Source organism: Lagopus muta, chromosome 2 (assembly GCF_023343835.1).
Source record: "Lagopus muta isolate bLagMut1 chromosome 2, bLagMut1 primary, whole genome shotgun sequence".
Lineage (NCBI taxonomy): Eukaryota > Metazoa > Chordata > Aves > Galliformes > Phasianidae > Lagopus > Lagopus muta.
This window is the reverse complement of record NC_064434.1, coordinates 47,658,106-47,679,690: the sequence shown is the minus strand read 5'-3', so window position 1 is coordinate 47,679,690 and position 21,585 is coordinate 47,658,106. Positions and strand designations below refer to the sequence as shown.

The 21,585-nt window shown below is 39.3% G+C and overlaps 1 protein-coding gene and 2 long non-coding RNA genes across 3 annotated transcripts in view; 1 reads left to right on the top strand and 2 right to left on the bottom strand.

Annotated features, from left to right (window-relative positions):
• The window catches only part of LOC125689146 (uncharacterized), a 38,250-nt gene extending 20,971 nt beyond the window's left edge, over positions 1-17,279 (top strand). Inside the window, exons 2-4 of the long non-coding RNA XR_007375075.1 lie at positions 2,139-2,212; positions 3,958-4,055; positions 17,180-17,279. This is a non-coding gene — a long non-coding RNA (uncharacterized LOC125689146). The remainder of the gene's footprint in view (positions 1-2,138; positions 2,213-3,957; positions 4,056-17,179) is intronic.
• On the bottom strand, positions 8,601-10,070 carry LOC125689147 (uncharacterized). Its single transcript, XR_007375076.1, has 3 exons — positions 9,957-10,070; positions 9,747-9,843; positions 8,601-9,256 (listed from the first exon to the last, which is right to left on the bottom strand). It is a non-coding gene; the product is annotated as an uncharacterized LOC125689147 (long non-coding RNA).
• Positions 14,972-21,585, bottom strand: part of SLC35F1 (solute carrier family 35 member F1) — a 231,385-nt gene continuing 224,771 nt past the window's right edge. The window contains exon 8 of the mRNA XM_048935985.1: positions 14,972-17,359. Within this exon, the coding sequence (XP_048791942.1) occupies positions 17,135-17,359 (225 nt within the window). The 3' untranslated portion in view covers positions 14,972-17,134. The remainder of the gene's footprint in view (positions 17,360-21,585) is intronic.

The window sequence follows — 21,585 nt, the reverse complement described above, 5'->3', positions numbered from 1 at the left end:
ACAGGTCATCAAAAACAAAACCCTCTGCTTTGTAGCTGGTCACAAACTTGCCATTGTGTTCCAACTTTACTCTCTTGCTAAGATCCTGATGTTTTTCTTTTTGGTCCATGTTAGCAACTGACTTCATCTTTTATTCCAGTGATAAGTATTGAACATTACATTTTCGTTTCTTTGCAGAAAACCCCCTGCTTTCTGACCATTATCTATCTAGGGTAAATTGTCTGCAGATGCCCAGTATGTGATTATGAAAGATTAAACAAACAGTAAGGGAACAGCATTAGGAATCCGAAATGCCAGTGCTGACAGTGCATACAATTATGGGCTTGTTATTGAAGGGAACGCATCTTTTTGAAGCCTCGATAGATTTTAAAAGTTACAATATCTTTCTGCTAGTCACATAGTGGTTCAGGAAATGAGGGAGATAATTTTCTTCCCAGCACTATATAATAGAATAGATAATGAAGGAAAAAAAAAGTCTTTAATATTACTTCTCCACTCTTCTTACAATTCTGTGACAATTACAAAATACTGAAAATATATGTGGGCTGCTCTGAAAGTAATGCTTCCTATTTATTTCCATTTTATTTACAACAGACAGAACACAATAAAACTACTTGATAGAGCAAATTTTCAGCTGCAAAACACTGTTTCTCAACAGTCAAAAACCACTAGCTGCACGTTTCTGCCAGTGATGAACAAGAGCCTGCATTCTGTACTTGTTAAAACCTGCACCAGCAGAGGTGATCCACTACTGCTGTCATCACTGCTGAAACACACCACCCACTGCCTCTCTGTGCTTACATCCACTCTTTTGTCTCCTTAAATGTTCAGTGAGCACTGAGGAATGTCAATGGCTGCAATTGTTTCCATATGGAGGAATTCAGTGGCACACCTGTGCTTCATATGCACTGCCATATCAGACTCCATTCTGTCAGATTGCCCCTCTGCTGCCATCTGTCAAATGGCAACAAAATGTAAAGGAGTACTGGTAGGAGAGTTCAACCTCTACAGCCATGCCACCAACATTCACCTCTGATACTGTGGGCCAGCTTAATAAAATAGGAACATTACTTTTGAAGCATCCTTCATAGCAGAAATTGAAAATACCAGCTCTCCGTTAGAAATCTTACTAGATAATACCATTCCTTGAATTTTAGGGTTCTTTGATTTCTCAGTCCCTAGTAATCTTAAATAAAACCAACGATTTTCTCTAAACCAAAGCCAGAACTCATGGGGTGAACAGTGTTCTCTCAAATGTCTATCTATCTACTGATCAATCTCTCTATCTACGTGCTCATAGATTAGAAAACAATTAAACAAACAACACTTGAATTCTGAAGATTAGAAACAGTGATTTTCCTCAGACAGGTTTATGCATCAACTTCTCTAACATGCACACAATATGACAAGTTAAGCAAAATCTAACTTTGTCTGAGTAATGCAGATGGTTCTTTTTGCATTGACTGACCGCTCACCTTTCATTTGTTTATTTTGACATTTTGGTTAGGTGGATTTTATGCCAGTCCTCTGAAATATCACATACTGGGTGAAAGACTAGGTCTACAACTGAAGAAAGGGAGTTTGGGGATGTTGCATTTCATCTACGGTAGAAGAAATCATTGGAAAATTATCTATTTGCCTCAAATGGGGTCATCTCTACCTTTCTTTTTCATCATTCTTCTTCCTAAATCTTCCTTATGATACACTGATACCATATTGACAAGAATCATGAAGAATAAACAGAGCATCTCAGATATTTGGGATTGAAGTGTCACACGTAGTCAGGAAAGCTCACAGCTATGGACAGAGAGTGTGATTTTGCCTACTGTTATGGTGCCTTTTTTCTTCCTAATGCAATTTTTCCACATTTCAGATATTTCTGATAGTCCCTCAAGACTTCTTATCCTTTCTGCAATTACTCCAATTTGCTGGTACCAATTATTTGTTCTATTTCACATGTAGCTCTGAATGAACTCTGCTTGAACATAGCATGCGGCATGTGTCTGAGGAAGCTAAAAATCTTTATGAGAGATATTTGTTTGTTCAAAAAAGGTAAATTCTTCCCACATAGGAGACTTTTTATCTCTTCCCATTTTTTCTCAATTCTGAAATTGAACTTTTAATTTTTGCTCTCTTAGGTTTATAGTTGCTGTCGTGGAGCCTCAAAACTGGCGTGAACTGAAAAAGAAGATACAAGGCAAATACAAGGAATGTATGAAAGGTTTTCAGTAGTCTATAGAATCATAGAATCATAAAATAATAAGGTTGGAAAAGATCTGAAAGATCATTTAGTTCATCTGTCCACCTACCACCAATATTGCCCACTAAACCATGCTCCTAAGTACCACATCTACACATTTCTTGAGCACCTCCAGGGGTGATGATTCCACCATCTCCCTGGTCAAGCCTGTTCCACTGCCTGACCACTCTTTCAGAGATGAAGTTTTTCCTAATGTCCAACCTGATCTTCCTCTGGTGCAACCTGAGGACATTTCCCCTTGTCCTATCACTTACCCAAGAGAATATGCTACATTATTCATAATATAAGGGTATCAGATTTCAGGTAGCATTTTGAATGTAGACTTAAAAGATCCCATGATTAGCAGCAAGAGTCAGTTTATTAATTGTCCTCAACATGCAGTGTAGAAAAGTGTCACTGATGGCAGTGATGAATTGTTATTCAAGAAAACTGTAAACAACTTAAACTGAGAACCAAAGACTCACATTATCCTGCAATGTGCTCGATGCATGTAGGATAAATTAATCTTTATTAAACAAAGATACTGTGCAGCCAAGCAGATAGTTCAAGTATCACCTCATTCCTATACGTCACTTACTAAGTTTTTCAGCAAATCATAAGCATGGTTAATTAAAAGAAAGAGTACAACCACAGAGTTTCAGGCAGCAGATGTGATGTCCTAGCTCCTGCTGCCATTCCCAGGTTGCATGTCAGTGCCCTCTTGCTAATAGCAGTATGCACACACTGCCACTACTTCTACCCTGCATTTGTGTTCAGTTTTCTCTCTGCCTTGGGGGGTCACATTGTGCTGTGTCTTGGGGACCTCATTCCTTCTCACTGGGGACTTGCTGGAAGCCACAGCCAGAGAGAACTGCTGCATTCCAAACCTTGTATCAGTGCGTGTAAGGCACATCCGTGAACAGAACACAACACCCAGGTCAGACATAGCCTCCTTCCACCTTCATCCAGTCAGATTTGTTCATAACATGCATTTTTATTCTCATTTCTCACATCCTATTGTTGCCTCTGCCCCTTCATAAACAATTGTGTGGTGACTGCACTGTACACATAGAGCATCCACATAGTGAGCTACCACATGTCCTCGAATGACTGAAGAGAAAGAAGGGAAATACATGCTATATATTCATACTTACATATAAAGAATTGCCTTTTACCCCAAGAGAACCAAGATAAAACTCAGACAATATAGAGTTGCTTTGCATATAAATGAAGGAGACCATATTGACCAGAGCTGCAGTGCACGTCTGAAGTTTTCTTTCATGTTTAACACTTGAAGTCAGTTAGAAAAATCATATGTGTCAACTCACAAATCTAAATGTCAATTGTCAGAACAGGCTTATCTACTTATTTCACTAGGAAAAATTTTCTAAGTATTAAAGTTTTCCATTGCACTTCTATTAAAAACAGTTCTATCAATCGGGTACAAATGCACTCACTCATAAACTTCTTAAGGGATAAATCCTCTGTTTGAATAATTACAGATGAAAAGATAAATCCTGAAATTCAGTTGTAGTGTAAGAAGTTTTCACTGTGGGACAAGATGTTGTAAATGACAAAAGAAAAACTGAAGGATTGGCACAGCGATGTAATTTCCATGGAGAAAGTAAACCTATGCAGCAGTCATTTCTTACAATTGAACTCATCTTGTTTGGATTTTTAATTCCCATTGTAACTCTGTGTTAACTTTCTTTTGACAGAGTGAATTGTTTTCAAGAAGAAAAAAGATGAAATAAACCACTTGATCCCAAAGTGAAAAGAGTGGACCCATCACAGCCACTGCAGTAAACAATTAGAGGTAAATACAGAGTAACTCAAATTTAACCTTACTTGCCTGCCTTTAATCCACAGATGATTTGAAAGTGATTCAGAGCGAACAGTTAATAATACAGAAGCTTACTGAATTCTTTCATTAGTGCACAACGTTAATGCATTAATCTTCAAACTGCACACATTTCCAGTGTGGGTTAAAAAGATGAAAAGACTGAAGTAGGGGAAATGAAACCAATTGCTAATTCCTTTCTGTACAAAGAGCAGGAACAATGTTTTGGATGCAGACATCGAAAGAAATTTAAAACTTCAACTGCTTTTGCAGAAAATAGAGAAACAAAACAATGACTGAACTATGGCAGCTGAACACATTGTGTCAATTTTTTATTTTTATTTATATAATTTATTTTTTCCCTTGGCAGATAGATCAGATACAAATAGTTCTGCATAGAGAGGTAAATAAGGAGAAATGACCTGGCTGTATTGACATTCATTTTGAAGTATTAGATGTTAAAATGAAGATGCTTTATTGTTAATGGATAACAGTACAACTCTTGCACACAAGGACTCCAAAATAAACAAACATCACTCTAAGTTTATTTTTTTTATTTACAAACCACTGACCGTTGTATGGAGTGCACCGTCACCTCATGCCAGCACCCTGGTTGGAATGAACATGAAAGATAACAAAAAAAACAACAGTAGATGAAGTGGGCAGCCTTTTTTGATGATATGACGATAGTCTCGCACCCTCCTCTATGGGCCTGTATCTTGGCTTTGGAAACTCCCAGGAGCTCCAGCAATTCAAAGACAATATGCTCTGTATTCCACCAGTATAAATTAATATCTCACCTATTAGAAACAAGCTTTCCTCTGCTCCAGAGAGAGGATATAGCGGGTACACGCCATACACCATCCTGGGGTTTTATGTGTGTGACCATGGAGAGGATATGAGAAGGTGGGATGGAAAACCCACCTCAGTGTTATGGGCACAGGTACTGGAGTTGCAATGGAAAACAATCACAAGAGAGGGTGCTTCCAGGAAGACTGCAGTTCTGGCTTCCAGCCGGCAGTTCTGCAGATTGAGAAGATGGTCCAACCTTATCTCTGAGGTTGACAATGAGCCTTCTGGTGTTTATAAATGAGATGAACAATGAATACAGTAACTAACACTAGAGAGACTGCCTCCAGCCAGGTGGACAGTCAGGTTTATTGGACTGAGTGGACTGGATGGCCTGGCACAGAAACGTAATGCTCTAGTGGATACCAGTGCACAGCATACTCTAATGCTATCACATTATAAAAGGACCAAACCCATTTGTTTTTCTGCAGCGATAAAGTGATCCCAAGAGCAAAGTATATTGGAGGTCAGTGTGAGACTAACTAGAAATTAGTGGCAAAAGCACTCAATTGCAACTGGCCCAGAGGCTCCATGCATCCTCAGTACGGTTATCTAAGATGGTACTCCAAGGACTCAAAAGGGTACAGGTGGGCTTTCTGTACAGCTGCCTAAGAGACAAAGGGCACAAAGCAGCTGTCTACCAGGTCTGGTCTCTCAGAGGACCCTTCTGTTGAGATCACAAGCTCCTTCACAAGAAGTTGGTACCTTGGCACAAGAAGCAGAACTCCTTTTGGCACCTTGAACTTTCAGCCAGCAGTCAAAGGGAGCATACTGATGCTAAACGGAGTAAGTTGATTGCACTGATCAAACAGCTGGCTCAAATACGGAATCTCACTCATCTGAGAATCTTTGAAGTGATTATGGATTGGCCCAAAGGCAAAGATTTAAGAAAATCAGAAGAGGAGATTGTGATACATGTTAAAGAAGCTCCACTATATAATAAACTGCTAGAAAATTACAATATGCCTTGTTCTTTGATGGAGCCTGTTGCACTGTGGGAAAGCACTGGAGATGGAAGGCTGCTGTATAGACTCCCCATTACAAGTTGCCGCCCGTCCCCTCAGGGCAGCACTGCCTTACAGGTGTTCTCACCTCTCATCCTGAGCACCTGGCAGAGCTGGGTGTGAGCGACTCATCTCTTCAGCTTCGGTGTTTGAGAGTCACATAAGCATGAGGTGTTCCTTTCAAGGCAGTATACACATCCACAAACACAATTAAAAATATTTTTTTGATAATTAGTTATTTATAGTGACTCCTCGCTCACATCTCTGCCTCTTCAAGGGAAATCCCTTCTGAACTCAGAAATATTTTTACAGAGAGAAAAGAGTGTAATAAAATGATGCCTGTTTAAAGTATCTGGTCTCTCAGTGACTGTTACATTAATTTGCTACAAGATTTCAGATAAAAGAGTATTGTTCTATTGGAAATGATCAAAGGTTACTAGCTACTAGGTACTAAGGAAAAAAATAGATTCCCCCAAATATCCCCAACTAGCCTAACATCAGTTGAATACAAAACACTTCAGTGCTAAGACTGAGGAACCTCTATTGCTGGAACCACTTGTGCTAATTATTTCTCCCCCTAATTATTTGCAACAGAAGCAGAAAAGAAGTGGAATTGACCTCTGAAGTGCTGTGCCCAAAGAACAGCCTTTAAGGAGAAACTAATTAAACCAGGATGAGCAGCAGCATCTCCTCAGGACAAAACGCACATCCATCCAAAGGAGTGATGGGTGCAGGACTGGGGGTTTATAGTAATTAAGAAAAGAAGTGAGATGCTCCAGTGGGAAAAGACTGAGCAAGGCTTTAGCTGTGCAGTCACCCATATAGGAATGTTAGGTTAGAAGACAGCTCAGTCTGGATAGAGAATGCTGACCTGAATTGGAGAGGAAAATTTGAGAGTCATTAACATTCACCTGGAAGAGTGAACAAGTTTGCCCATAGGTAAAATGGAGAAAAAAGAGAAAAGGCAACCAAAGAATTAAGTTGTCAAAGATTTGGATAAATAGAGAAGAGCTGAAAGGGGTATAGTTAAGAGCACTCGGCGGATAAGTTGGAATGCTGAGAAGAAAGCAAAACAAAAAGATAAATAGAAAAAAGATAAAAGAGGCTTGCTGGATGATGTTAACATGCTTTCCAGTCAAGCAGGGAAAGACAGTAAGGGTCAGAGATGTGTTCACATAGGTACATCTCTCTAAAGACTGGACAGGAGCCATTCTAAAGCATTAGCAACATCTGGTAGCTGGGCAGAAGGCAAGGGCATTAGCTTAGTGTTTACAAAACACAACTCCAGAAAAAGTCAGTGCTTGCAGCTGTCTGCCATTAAGTAGCCTTATGTAGAATCGTTTCCATGTGTATGTGTGCCTTGACGGTGCCATGTGGGTGGGACAAGGGGCTGGTATTCAAAATGAGAAAGCCCATTGAATTAGAAATATCAGTTAAAAGCTGAAGAGAACAATGTATTTCAAGAATTATCTGTGCATTTTACTTCGATTTTGTTGTTGTTGTTGTTTTGTTTTTTTTTCAGCAGTTCTCTTTTCTGCTTAAAAGCAAGATCTATTAAGCAGCTGCTATGTTTAAATGCAACCCACAGAACATTTCTTTATCTCACTGGAGAAACAAGAAACCTTAGTAAGAGCAATTCAGCACTTATAGTGTTAGTTTTAAATACAGCAATACATTCAAATTTTAAGAGCTCTACCACATAAAACCAGGAAAGAATAGGTGTATTTCAAACATTTATTCTATTTATCATTTTTAATTTTGTCTTTTAAAAGTTTTAGAGTCTAGCACATTTGTAAACACATAGAAAATTTGGATATCAAATCTTTATAATGTTTGTAATTCATTGCCATCTTCCTTTTGGGTATCATACTTTCTCTAGTTGTCAGTGAGTGGTGTGACCACACCTTAAATTTCATGGAAATCAGCATATTCAAGTATCTTAGCAGTACTTTGTTTGGGGGTTTTTATTTTGTTTTGTTTTCTTTTCTGCCCCCTCCTCCTCCTCCAAATGAATTAGTGACAATTACAGATCAAAATAGTGGATCCCTTAGGCTCTGCTGGTAAAGACACTGTCACACAGGAGTCCAGAGCCCCAGTAGTTTTTCTCCTTTTATTTTTCTTTCCTCATTTTTTCTCCTTGCAGAATGAAAACTGAAAGAGGTGACTCTCCCCCCCCCACCCCCCCCCTCCTAGGCCTGTTGCAAGCCAAGTATGAAGCTAACAGTAGGGGAAATGTTGAACATAAGATCTGGAAGCTGCTTTAGTCCAGAAATGTTGATATAATTAGATTGAGGTAATTTAAAAATCTCACAATTTTTCAAAAAAAAAAAAAAATATTTTTTTGAAATAACAAAATAAAAAAAAAAAGTGCCTGGCATTTGTCATTAGTTTAAACTGTCAATGCAAACTCTGGATGCTTCTTTTATGGAGCCTCAGATACAAATACTTCCTAATTTCCATTCAGCTTTTGCAAAGAAAAGCCAGCAGACAGCCAATATCAACAGAATAAAATGAATAAAACAAATAAAACCAAACAAGGATAGTTATTCTCCCTCTGCTCCAGCATACAGATCATCTCTCATGTCCACAGAGATTTTATCTCTCCACAATACAAGCAACCAACTCACCAAAAATTTACCCTTACATATTAATATAAATTTCTAAAAAATCATTTATGAGTGGTAGGAGAAAACCAAACAAGAAAGGCAACGTTAATACTTCTGCTAAGAATCAAGTACCATGGTAGCGTTCTTGTTTGAGGAATTTTTCTTCTGTCTTCAATGTCTGGGAGATGGTTCTCAGGGGCTTTGTCCATTTCTGCTCTAGATTTCCATGCATCCAACGCAGACACCTCACAATACACCTTGTAGGGAGGAGCCAGCTACAATTGCAACTAATTTATATTTTCATCGTAACTTCAGAAAGATCTGGAAGCCCTGGAGAACAATCAGTGTTACAGCCCAGCTGGACAGCTAGGCCTTCTAGTCTGAAATGAAAAGCAAGAAGCCCACCAGCACAAATTGCCACATGATCAAGTTAGGTACAGCTTATTTTCTCAGGAGCTATCTCCAGAAAGTCTTATAATGTTAACTGAGGGGCCAGGCTGGCAGCAGCCTGCTGCAATGCTGAGGCAACTTGTGGAGATGTGTATGTGGCAGCACCCAGCCCACCATCATCAGGCCTGCAGATACCATCTTGCCTTCAACACTCCATGTGATATAGGCACAGAACTGATCTTCATGTGGCTGGGGCTGCCAATGCTTTTTTTTCAGCCTTGTGTTGGTATTTTGCTCCAAGACTCAAATGCTGAGGTGGAAAAGTTCTCTTGGTGTCACATGTGGGCAGAAAGAACAGTAGAAGCACAAGGAAAGCATACAAATTAAAATGGGAGGGCTGGGGTATTTTTTAATAGACATTACCCCCCCCCCCCCCCCCAATATTTTACAATGTGTATTCATAGTAAAATCTACCTATATTCCCCTGTCATAATAAAATACCTGTGCTGTAGCTGGCAGAGATGTTTCCACAGCAGTTATAGAAGCCATTGCTAGTGCAGCTGCTGCAATTACTTTCCTTAGCTCAGCAGTTTACAACAGTAATTCTCATTAAAGTAAGCCTGTGGAATGTGCCAGACTGCTGGCTCTGCAGAGCACAGCCCTACAAGTATCCACAAAATTTAAAATCTGATAGTTGTATCAGCACAAGAAATCTTGGACACACATTCCTCCCCACCAGTACCTAGGAAATAATGTGTGCTGAGTTTACATGATGAATGTGATCACGTAAATGAAGGAAAATGAGAGAAAAATCTCACCTGAGTCAGTATATCTACTCTCTCTCATGGAGTGAGGTCTTCAGGATAAGTGAAATTTTAGATCTGGGGGATAAGCATTCAGAACCCTCTTCACAGCCTGTGATGTCAAATGCCAACCAGTTCAGCCTTATCTCATATTTGCACCAAACACAGCTCAAAGTACACATTTGTTCAAGGAGAAGGAGAAACTGCAAGTTATCATGGCTTTACCTTGGGTAAACTTTTTTTCTCTTTTCTTAAAAATAAACTAACAAAACAAACAAACATACAAAGAAGAACCTGTAAGTCTTTCCTTGGTGCATTCACCTGCAGAGAGGAAACATGGCCGACAGGAGAGAAGAGCTGGGAAGAGGAAGCTGGTCTCTATTTATGTGAATGGATTGCCAGTGCTAACCCTGTTATTAATTTAAATCATTACAAACAGGAGAGACATTTTTGCTTTATATGCTTGTTTCTTTTTTTCTACTGATGTAGGTTACCATCACTCATTCAGTCTAAATGTCACTTTCACAACCTGAAATAATATAGCTTTTTTATTAGTGACTTGCTATATTCAGTGACTTCTGGGCTACCTGTGGCTCATCCTCCACCATCCACCCCTCTTAATTTCAACACTAGAGACAGTGTCAGCAAGTAAGAGTTTTCACCTTCTCTGTTAGTCAAATGACAGGCAAAAGCATATTTTCTCAGACCTGTTTTTTCAAATCACGAATGACATGCATATAATTGCTATACCACTGGCTGAATAGGAATAGCATAGAGCAGAATTGTATTCAAGGGGTATTTTGATTTAGGGAAATATCTTTTCCTTTCAGCCTACACCTGTTCACTTAAAAACTCTGTTTCCTTCTGTAATATGTTGTATTGAAACTCAAGGCTGAAATAAAGGTTATTATTCTGTGCTTTTCCCACCTGCCTGCTGGCCATGTGCTTCTTGCACTGCAGGAAGCAGTGTGCTTCAAGGCTGTGCCACAGAGTACATCCTGCAACTCCAACACTCCTTGTCAACATGGTTGTTAACTGCATCCTGCTGAAGGAAGGCTGAGTGTGGCAAATCTGAACGGCAGCATTTTAACATGAACAAAGTTGTTATCCTGCTTTGCGGGCTCGCTTTTCTTAATTAGAGTGTAGACTCACAGAAGCAGACTGGGGACATAAAGTCTTACAAAATCCAGACTGATGGTTGCATACCTGTGTGACCTATTTAGCATCTGCAAATCTGTTTAATGCCAAGAACTACATTAGATAATTCAAGCAAAAGCTCAAAGGGAGTCACATAATGAGAGCGTTCAGATTACTGTTGTGATTACTCCAGTCCCTTTCCCCTTCTCACTCAGGAATTTCATTTAGGCAAGCAGTCATTTTAAGAATATGCAAATTGTGATTGCCAGTTTAGCTATGAACCTGGCAGAAAGCCAGGCTTCTGTGAAACTGGCTACTGCAGGCAGCATGAAGTTAAATATGCATGACCTTGCCTGATGTCAGTCCATAGGATTGCAGGCATCCTGCATCTGTAAAGATTCAAGCCTATCAACTATCAGTTACTAGTCTGTATGCAAAGTGTCTCAAAATCCAACATAATGGATTTTCTTAGCATTTCAGTGCTCAATGATCATGTAAACTCAGCACATATTCATTACCTCTCTCTTCTTTAGTAAGGTCTTGAATTAAAAAGCCATGCGTTTATCCATGGCAAATCCAATAGTTAGCTCTTGACAAGAATGTATACTGATTTCACATAATGAGGGTGGGAAGATTTCATGCTGATGATTTTATTATATAAAAATTGGATAAGTCCATTGTTATCAACAAATGGTGATTAAAATGCAATAGTTAGTATAAATAATGCATTTGACAGTAAGAAATTAATGATGCATTAAGATAAGGCTAGCACTAGGAAATTGCCTGAGAGCATTGTACATAATCAAGAATCATAGAAAACTCTACTATCATTCAGGGTTATAAATGACAGCTTAAAGTAGAATAAAATCTTTCCATCCAATACAATCAGCTTTACCTCATTTCAATTCACAAATATCTGTCAAGTATACTGGCATTGGCAATACCTGTATTCTTTAAAAAGATTCTACAACTATTGAATATATACAGAAGGGCAGATTCTGATCTTGTAAATACCAGGGGACCTCAGTGCATAGTTTTGAATTAAAAAAGAAAAATGCTGCCAAACAATGTCAAGTTTATTCTTTCCCAAGAGAAATGGCTGCAGAGGGTGATGACTTTCCACATGGAGCCTTATCATTTGCATTGAGCCAAACTTTGATTCTTCCTCATGGCTGCTTTAGAGCAGGGAAGAATCTTCCTTACCCAAGGGAAACTGGTGAGGAGCAGATCAGCAACAACCTTCCTGCACTCCAGGGAGAGTTCTCAGGGGGCCATGGATGTAGATGCTGCTCCATGCCATCCAGCCACAAAGTGGCCTAAAGAAACACTGTGAGCCGTGCACTGAAATTGAAACCCCAGCTACAACACAGTTGCAAAATCTGAGGGGTACAATTAGACTTTTGTAATCAATTTGGCTGCTGGTTTTCTTGTTTCTTGTCTCACACTGATGGCTCACAGCCAGTCTGTGTCTAATTAGTGACCCCAGCCCTATGGAATGAGCTTTCTCAATACAGCAGAATACAGTACAGCAGTGCATGACCCCCCAGTTCAAAATGGAGAGGGAGGACGATGTCTCCAATGCTCTCACACTGATGTCACCACCATTGCTGTGCTGTTCACATTTGGTGACCATCTGGCAGTTGCTATGGCAAGAAGTCTGTGGCTGTGCAAACAATTTCCAAAGCTTTTGCAAATCTTTTATCTTGATTTGTGGAGCAGATTTAATACAATAACATTTATACATGTAAAAAATAATGCTTCCTGAATCATATGCTATGGCATATTGATGTTAAGCAGGCAGCTTCTGGATTTCTAGTATTTTGGAGAGCTAACGCTAAACAAAGAAAAACCAAAGGGGAACTGGTAGCTTGAATGTGCTTGCAGGGTGGAAACATGTTTGCTGTTAAACAAAGAAACATCTGTTTATAGGTATTTATAATCAATTTATAGAGTAATTCCAAGCAATTACTCTTGGTATGACTCAAAAACTCAGGCTGAATTCTAGCTAGGCAACAAAAAGAGATTTCTGTAATGCTGGAGAGACTCTTGAGCACAGTTGGAGGAAAGTACAAATCAACTGTTAGCATGATAAAACTGTGCTCAGTAACTAAACTTCTGGAGCTCTTCATAACTCAGCAAACATTCACACTGGAAAATCAGACATAAAGCAGCAAATTGCTGCAGCAACACTGGAGCAATGCAGCAGGTGAGACAGAGGGCGTACAGGAGACCCTGTAGCATCCTGGAGCAGCAAATGGGGGCCAGGTAGGATAGTGACCCTGATGGTATTTGTTTGTAGGCACGTCAATTGCTGCCTCAGAGGAGCTGTAGCTTAACCATTTCTCAGGGGGGAGAAGTCTGCAGCAGACACACACAAAAAAATATGTCCTTGGTCAAGATTTACACTTTAGAAAAAGGATTTGATTCTAAGAAACCAGTAAGGAAGAAGACAAGGAAACTAATAACCATAATTTCATAAAGCATTTTTTTTATTTGAAAACATTATACAGGCATTACATTGCCACAGCCAGTCCATATAGGAGCATGCAAATATCAAAATGAAGAAAGGTTTGTTCAGCTTTTTTTACGCAGGATTTGAGGTTGGGATTCTGTTTGCTTGGTTTTGGTTTTGGTTCACATTTCCATCTGCAGTGTCAAGATTAGTGTGCTTTATTATGGCGTTTAACAGTAAAATCCTACCCATGGGGTAAAATTTATATTCATAGCTAGCTCAGGAATACTAAATGGTTTTTTAAAAAAGAAAACAATACTACACGCTTGTCAAAATGTTAATAGCACAAGTTAGCAATCTCTACACTATACATTGAAACTTTTTCATATGACACAATGGTGCAAAATTTTCAATTGCTTGGTCTTTCATTGTGTTGTTTTGAAAGTTTATAGCTGGAACAAGGACAAGGTTTGTTTCCCAGTAAAGGTTTTCATCCAGTAGCAGAAAATTACATCAGTCTTGCTAAGGGCTGCTCAGCGCCAACAGTGTAACAGGGCTTCAGTTTGTTCAGGCAAGGATCTACGAAGAGTAGCTGCCAGCTAGATAGCTGAACCTCTGCTGGTGTGTTCTGAGGTCTTGAACTGCAGGAAACAAGCAGGCAGAAGTAATGTTTTCCTTTACTAGACCCCAGCTTCACAGTCAATACTTGCAAAGCTATACTACTTTCTTCCTTAGAGGTCCATCCAGCACTAGCACACTGGTGCTAATTGAAGTTCCCACCTTTTTTAATGGGAGATGCAGAATGTGAAGCAGACCCACTTTGCACATGGGACTCCTCCTGTGCAAACAACACAGAGGATGGTGGCTGGGCATCAAGTGTATACCCAGACATTCACACTTTATTTCCAGAGGACAGAGCTTTTAAAAATAGCCTCTAAAAATCACTATAGATGGCACATCGTAGACATCCATGGTTTGTAAACTCTTGTGTGTAAATCTCCCAATCCAGCAAAGTGCCCAGGACATGCCTTCTGCCCAGCTCTTTCTGAGAAGACTCCAACAAACATCTACAAGTTAGTGTCAGAAAAATGAAGAGAAAGAGGTGGAAGGACTACAAACATTTGGCTTGAAAATAAATACTAATAATGAAATAAACCAAAACAGTTATGCAAAACAAAGGAATTGTAAACATAGAACAAACACACACACCATCCTCAAAGATCTCAAGATCAACATGGGGACTAACATGCAGAGAAAGGTATTTAATTGGTATAAAAGGTAGCAAAAAGACTGAGATGACAGGTGCCTGTCAGTTGCCTCTGAGCATTTGACAGTGTTGTGGTGTTTGTGGCCAAAGCCACTGCTCCTGTGAAGGTATGAAACCTGACAGGGTTGGACCCAGGATGCTCACTGGCCCACTCCAAACAAGGGCTCCAGCCAAGTGAACCACGTGCTTTCCACCTGGACTTCCACCCTGCTAACCTGAAGCACCAGGCGATCATTCTTGAGTGTGGGAGGTCGATTTTTTTGTTCATTTTAACCTCGAATCCTGTAGCATTTGAGCTTTCCTCCACATTCCCAGAAAAAGGACTCTATTTCTCTGTGGAATCTTCTTTTTTTTTTTTTTTTTTTTTTTCAAAGGCTTAGGAGAAAAAAGCTTGGAAAGATGAATGCTAAAGATGATTTAAAAACAGAAGGCAGGAAAAAAAAATCTCATTCTTTTTGATTTAAAAATCAGAGAATCTTAACTGAAGGTTTTAGAATGGCTTTGAGTACGGTTTGACAATACTGCAGACCCTTCCCTCAGCTGCAGCGGGAGACTGGCAGACAGCCTAAACACGATGGGACAGAAATCGCCTTTTCTCCTCAGCCACAACACAAGTAAGAGAAAACATATGTCTGCTGTTCAGCAGCATTTTGGCATTTGTCACTTCACGTATATTTGGATAGATATTTCTCCCAGTCTGCTTCAGGGAAGTCTTTTCAATCCTAAAGCAGAACGGGACTATAAAAGATGGAAGTTACCGCAGCAGAAATTCATCCTCTTTGGTTGACCTGTGGCCTTTCTAATCTCCAGAGTACAGGCTTTCTGTTCTCTTTTTTTTCTTTTTTAGAATAGAAGTAGGAAAGCTGTATTTTTCAAGTATGAAGACCTACATTTGCACTTTAGATAGACTTCCTCAGCAGAATGCCATTCAAATCAAATTCACCTTTTATGCCCACAAGCAAAATATTCATCAGCCCAGCTGTAAACCCCATGTTCAAATACGATGAATAAATACACTTTTACTTGGTCCCATAGCACCCCTGTGAGGTAGGTAAAATATAACTATTCCCTTACATAGAGATTGGGAAATGCAGCCACACAGAAGGTAAGTCATGCCCAAGATGATGCAGAGATGTGGCAAATCTGTGAATAAAACCAAGCTCTCCTGGATTTCTTTCCTATCTGTTTGGCATTATACCATTACCTTTTCCTTATTTTTAAGTTAAAAATAGATGATGGATATTGAAATTGTGATTACTTCTCATTGTGCTCTCAAAAGAGCACACACAGTGGATTCTCATGACTGCAGCTAAGATTTTCCCCCTTCTGATAAGGCTCATGGAGCAGAATTGCAGTTGCAGAGCACACCCTTAACTGCTTTCATATATTCCCAGGAATGTAAGAAAACTGCTGAATTCTTCTGCTAGTTTTGTAGTTAACGAAAGATAATTGGCTTCACCCTGCTGGTATGGATGCTTTTGTGCTACACCAGCAGATGGTCCAGTGTTCCTATTCATGAATTCCTCGCATAATCTTCCCAATTTTTACAATTTGTGGGTTTTGGTGAAAACCTGACGAATTTCTACACAGCTATTGTTAGAACAATGAACCACAGGAGACTAAGCACACTGGAACAACAGAAGGCGCCCTCGATGCACCGAGTATCTAAAATAAGTGCCCTGATCCACATGATATGTCATCTTACCATAGAGAGGTACAATACATAGGAAACTAGAAAATGCATTTTTCTTTAACAGATTAAAATTTTAAAAGTAAGAAATCTGTGTTAGTCACAACTACAGAGAAATTAACTCCCTATCACCTGATGCAGAACCTCAGCTGCTAGGAAATCTGCCATGGATCATAGAGAGGTCAATGCTAGAGTACTTCACTTCTTGCAAATATAGAAAGGCTAAAATGCTCACTTTATACCTATTCCTAGAATAGAGACGGATATTGTAAGTTGTCCCTCCTCTGGATTCATGGAATAGATTACCTAGAAAGGGCAACTAGATAGCACAGATGAATTTATTGTATTTCCCTCACCAAATTCAAGGTGCTAGTAAAAATGTGTCAGGGTGTTGTTACCATGAGTAACCCATCTATTTTGTGCAAACAAACAAATCTTAGAGAGAAATCAACAGTGACTACACAAGTGTATTTGCTGTAAAAAGATATCTTTTCCACAACTGGTGTGGCTTAGGCATAATATCTCTCAGTGGGTGCAAATACCCGCTTCCATGAATTTCTTCTTGTAATTTCAGCTTCTATATTGAATATCTTTCATAGGTAGTTTGAAAGACTGATTCAGATACAGCAGTTTGTATGGCAAACATGCTGTTCACATCATAAACAAGGGACATGGAATCTCCTTGCAATGAACACCCTGGAACAACTAATTTGCACTTTTATGAGCTTTCCTTATTTGCTACCTTGCAGCTCACCAGAGTAACTGCACCTGGTAAATACCTTTCTCTATGTACAATACAGAGATAATGAATATACGAGCTCCACTGAATCATCAGCAGGCGACCAATGACCCTGGGCTTAAGCAACTCTGACGTGAGGCTCCTCTTCTGTCTCCTGCCCCAGGCTGGTGTATGTTACCGAAGGCTCCAGCTGGCCAGTGGTTGGCAGGTCTACAACAGGTCCCGAAGGGTTTCGAAACTGCTTGTACACCCGAGGATCTTGGGCTACGTAAGTGGATGTGGAGGAGTAAAGCACTAGCCCAACGAGGATGGTGAAGAACGATAGCAAGTAAAGTCCTGAAAACTGAGCAAAAAGAAGAGTACAGACATTAGACACAGCACTGCTTATCCCAAGATCATGAAGACACGTGGACAGAGGTAGGCACAGGTACATGTTATGGCATGTACATCACAATACAAACCTGTCAACAGGATGGCAAACTTTTGGGGGAATATCTATTTGAAAGTTGCTTTGTTCCCATTTATTCCCCTATCTTTCACAACCAACTGCTATCTGGTACTTTTCCAAGGCTCATATGTATAAAGTATTAGTCAGATGGGGCTTTGGAAAGCTCAGCTGTGGTCAATGATCAACAGCTGATTTTGTTGTGCTTTTAGCCAAGTGAACTACCTCTCTGAGTGCAAGTGTTTCTTGCACCAATGTGGGGCTCCACCGTCTTCACATGTTTCTGGTAGAGGACAAATATGAAGCTAATTACAGCCAAACCCTCTAGTGAAGTATAACATTCTGTGAGTAATATAAAATTATAAAAATATAATTAAATAAGCAAATAAATAATTTAAATAACATTCAAAATACCATTAACGTTTTACTTCAATAAAGGTGCTTAAGAAGCCCACCAGCAGCTTCTTTTGCTTGTAAACCGAAAGCAGATGATAGAAGTTTTAGTGTGAGTAAGAACAGGACAAGCGTCTGCTGTGAAACATGCCCTGGTTTGACCTCAAGGGATTTGACACTGTTTGTGGAAGGCAGTTAGGTGAAAAATTAAGCATATGCATATTTTGGCATGGGAGTCCACTAGATCAGAGCTTGAATTTCTTGACATGTGTGATGGACTAAGAATAAATGGAAATAACTTGACAATATAATTCTTCATGTAGGTAGAGGTAAAACCAGGGATCTAAAAGCATAACTGAATGTTAGCCTTAGATGTTGTGTTTCCTGCTATGAGGGATAAAAAAAATGGCTTCAAGCCCATATGACTTGTCTCTTGATCCTAGACAACCAGTTACTGTTTCTTGCACACTCTGTGTGAGAATACATGATGAGTATACTGTCCAACAAACCTGTTTGTGGACTTGCAACAGATTCTTATTAAGTGGGACTTTTGAAAGTGCTTGTACCTGCAGCTATTGGGGGTTCATACTTCAACACCAACGAGTAACTAGCCTGTAACTGACTGCTTCATGAGGTACTTCATTATTTTACATGGAAGTGTCTGAAAATCTGTTATTCAATCCTTACTTATATGGTACATCAGATCATTTCAGCATGAACAAAATAGGTAGATCAGACTGTATTACCTTGGCAGAAGCTTTCTATTTTAATATTCAAAGAAATAATCACAGTAGTAAAAGCAAATTTTATTTAAGGTAACTTTGTAGAAATGCTAATTTTGTCTCATGTAATAGATTAAAGAACAGTTTCCCACCCAAGGAAGCATCTGACTCCATTTATTCTTTGTACAGAATCTGAATTACCTTCAAAAGCTTTGGGCATATATCATGAAGTGACATATCTGCACTTGTTTTTGTTTCCTACAGCTGGTGTATATGTTTTAGAGGAAAAACACCACAACAGGGAAAGTTTAGAAGTTAGAAGAATTGCTGTGTAAAAGAATGCTGCTTTCATCACTTGTTAATTGCACTTTTCCAGGGAAGCCATCTTCACCTGTCACCCGGTAGTATGATTTGATGGGAGCCATCCTCCAGAACATCAAGAATGAACTCAGTTATGAGCATCACATTAAATCTGCTGATGGATTCCTCCTGCATGACACAGCTCTAAAAGGCTGGCTTAGTCTTAGATCTCCCTCATGTGGCAATGAAATCCAAGTCTATCATTTCAAAGCATTTTCTGGTGGCCTTTTTTTTTTTTTTTTTTTCTTTCAGTTTATTTTGTTCCAACACTTTCTCCTCATTTCATGAACTTGTGTAGCATTTGGCAGCAGTGGCTTAAATTAAGCAGAAGAAAAACTGAAGAGTAGAACGTGTCCCAGTTTCCCAAATAGGGATCTAGTTCCCTAGTTTCCTACTGTCCCTCCTTTCTATCTTATGACTGAATTTCTCACCCAGGGCAGCCAGCTGGCTTGCTCTGCTGTACAACAGTGCCAGGCAGACCTGTGATTGCCTTGTGTCCTGCTGTGAGGACTCCATGAGGCTTCCAGCAGCTAAATATGCCCTTATTCTTGCTCTGGGAGCTGTCCAGACAGAACCATTTCACTTTCTCTTTATTCTGTGGCTTCAACTCTACCATTTCCACTCCTCTTGGCCATACCTCTCATTCCACTCTCTGCCAGTGGGTTCTTTTGCCCAATAATATTCTCACTGTGGCAGTTCTCCAGCCTGGGAGAAAGGCTTTGAAAATTACAGAGGAAATCTAAACAAAGGCCTGTAAATCATTTGTCTTTTGCATCTATGCACAGCTTTTCCAAAGAGACTAGGATCCTGACAGCCTTATAGCAATAACAGTCTTTACCTTTCTCTCTTGATTAGAAACAAACTCAGCCTGAACTGTTTTCTGCAGTAGCTCCTTACCACCCCAGAAGGGTTATTAATAAGGTTAATATAGGAATATATACTGTAAGGACCTGATAAATCTGTGTTTATTCACTGTTCTGCTAGACTGACCCAAAGTCCTCTGAAATCAATAGATATTTTCCCTCTTTAAGTGACTGTGAATCCAGCAGTGTGATGGAAACAGTTCACCAAATGTGTAATGTTATTCACTGTACTGTGTTGCTAAGACTCTCCATCTGAAATCTCTGTGTTTTATTGAAGATGATACATCCAAGCATACTCTACTGCTCTGTCTACACGTAGATTTTTATCTTTCTTTCTTTCTATCTTGACCCGCAAACCTCATCTGTTGAGACTCACCACTATTAGACAGCAAAAGAGATGGCTTCAAAAACAGCAGAGGAAGCTGTTCCAAAGAAATGTAGTGAGAGAAAATCATTTCACACTTCCACCCTACGCACAACTGCACTACCAAGGCACAAGCTCTCAAGTAGTGTGCAATTCCTCTTTTTTGCTGAAATACCAATTGACAATGATATTATGCTTCAATTTTCTAACTTATTTCTCACTTTGTATAGGCAGATACTTACTCTAAGAAAAGATATTTTAAAAATATCCATGTTTGCATGCCTCTCCAGATCCCATATCCTTCCTTGCTATATGGGATAATAGAAAGTTGTTCAACCTCTTGAGTCCTGTATTGATTTTTCAGCCTAATATGAATTTATTTTGTGAATGAAAATGATTTTAGATGGCCCTCAGTTTCTTATCATTTAAAAGAGAAAGTAGCACTTGATTTCTTTCTTTACCTCTTTACAAAATAGAGAACCAAACTAATCTACATAATGTGTCCAGCCAGTAATTCCTAATAGAGTAGGATTCTGATCTCAGCTACTGCCTAACCAGGCAGAAATAATGATGAGTGCTTTGCCTTCCCTCTACCATGGAATGGTACCATGGCATGGCCAAAGAAGTCCATGCACTTTTGTGGATTCCCGTGTTGATGTTCCATCTAAATTTGTGGTTGGGTGGACCTCAGTGAGACAGATAAAAATCTCATTGCAATAAAAGAAAGAGAACAACAACAGTCAAACCAAACTGAAGCAACAATGTACCAAAACCAAGTAAAGCTGGAAGAGTCAAGCTGCTTTTGTTTGCTAGAAACACTGTACAGATATAATTTGGAAATAGAGTAGAGGATCCTCTTTCTTTCTTAGTGATAAAATAGATGGAGCACGTCATTGATGATATCATGGATGGAAGTAAAAACATAGAGGCAACATTAATGATTGTATTCCCACCTATTGTGCTGTTTGCTGTATACAGGTACACAGCAACAACAACAAAAAAAACCAACCAGAACAATTCCTGTTCTGAGTCAGTTAGGATCTTAATAAACATAGTAGACAAAAGAAGACATCCTTATTTTCCAGCTGAGTAACTGAGACACAAAGAGACAATTATTCACCCCAGATCATACAGGGGCATAAGGCAGAGTTAGGCAATTAATTCAGCATTTCACAAGATCAATCCAATTCCTTAATCTAAAAACTTCTATATTAGACTGCTTATACCTGCTGCATATTATTCTGCTAGATGCAATTCTCTGTCATGTAAAACAAACATGGGCTGTGATGACAATGTGTAAGTTCTCTGGGAGCAAGAATTTAGTTTAAAAGTAGATGATATTTAGCAACTGACATTTTATTTGGTAAATTCCTTGAATAACACATTCCTTAAACACACTGAAACACTGTATTTTGCATTCAG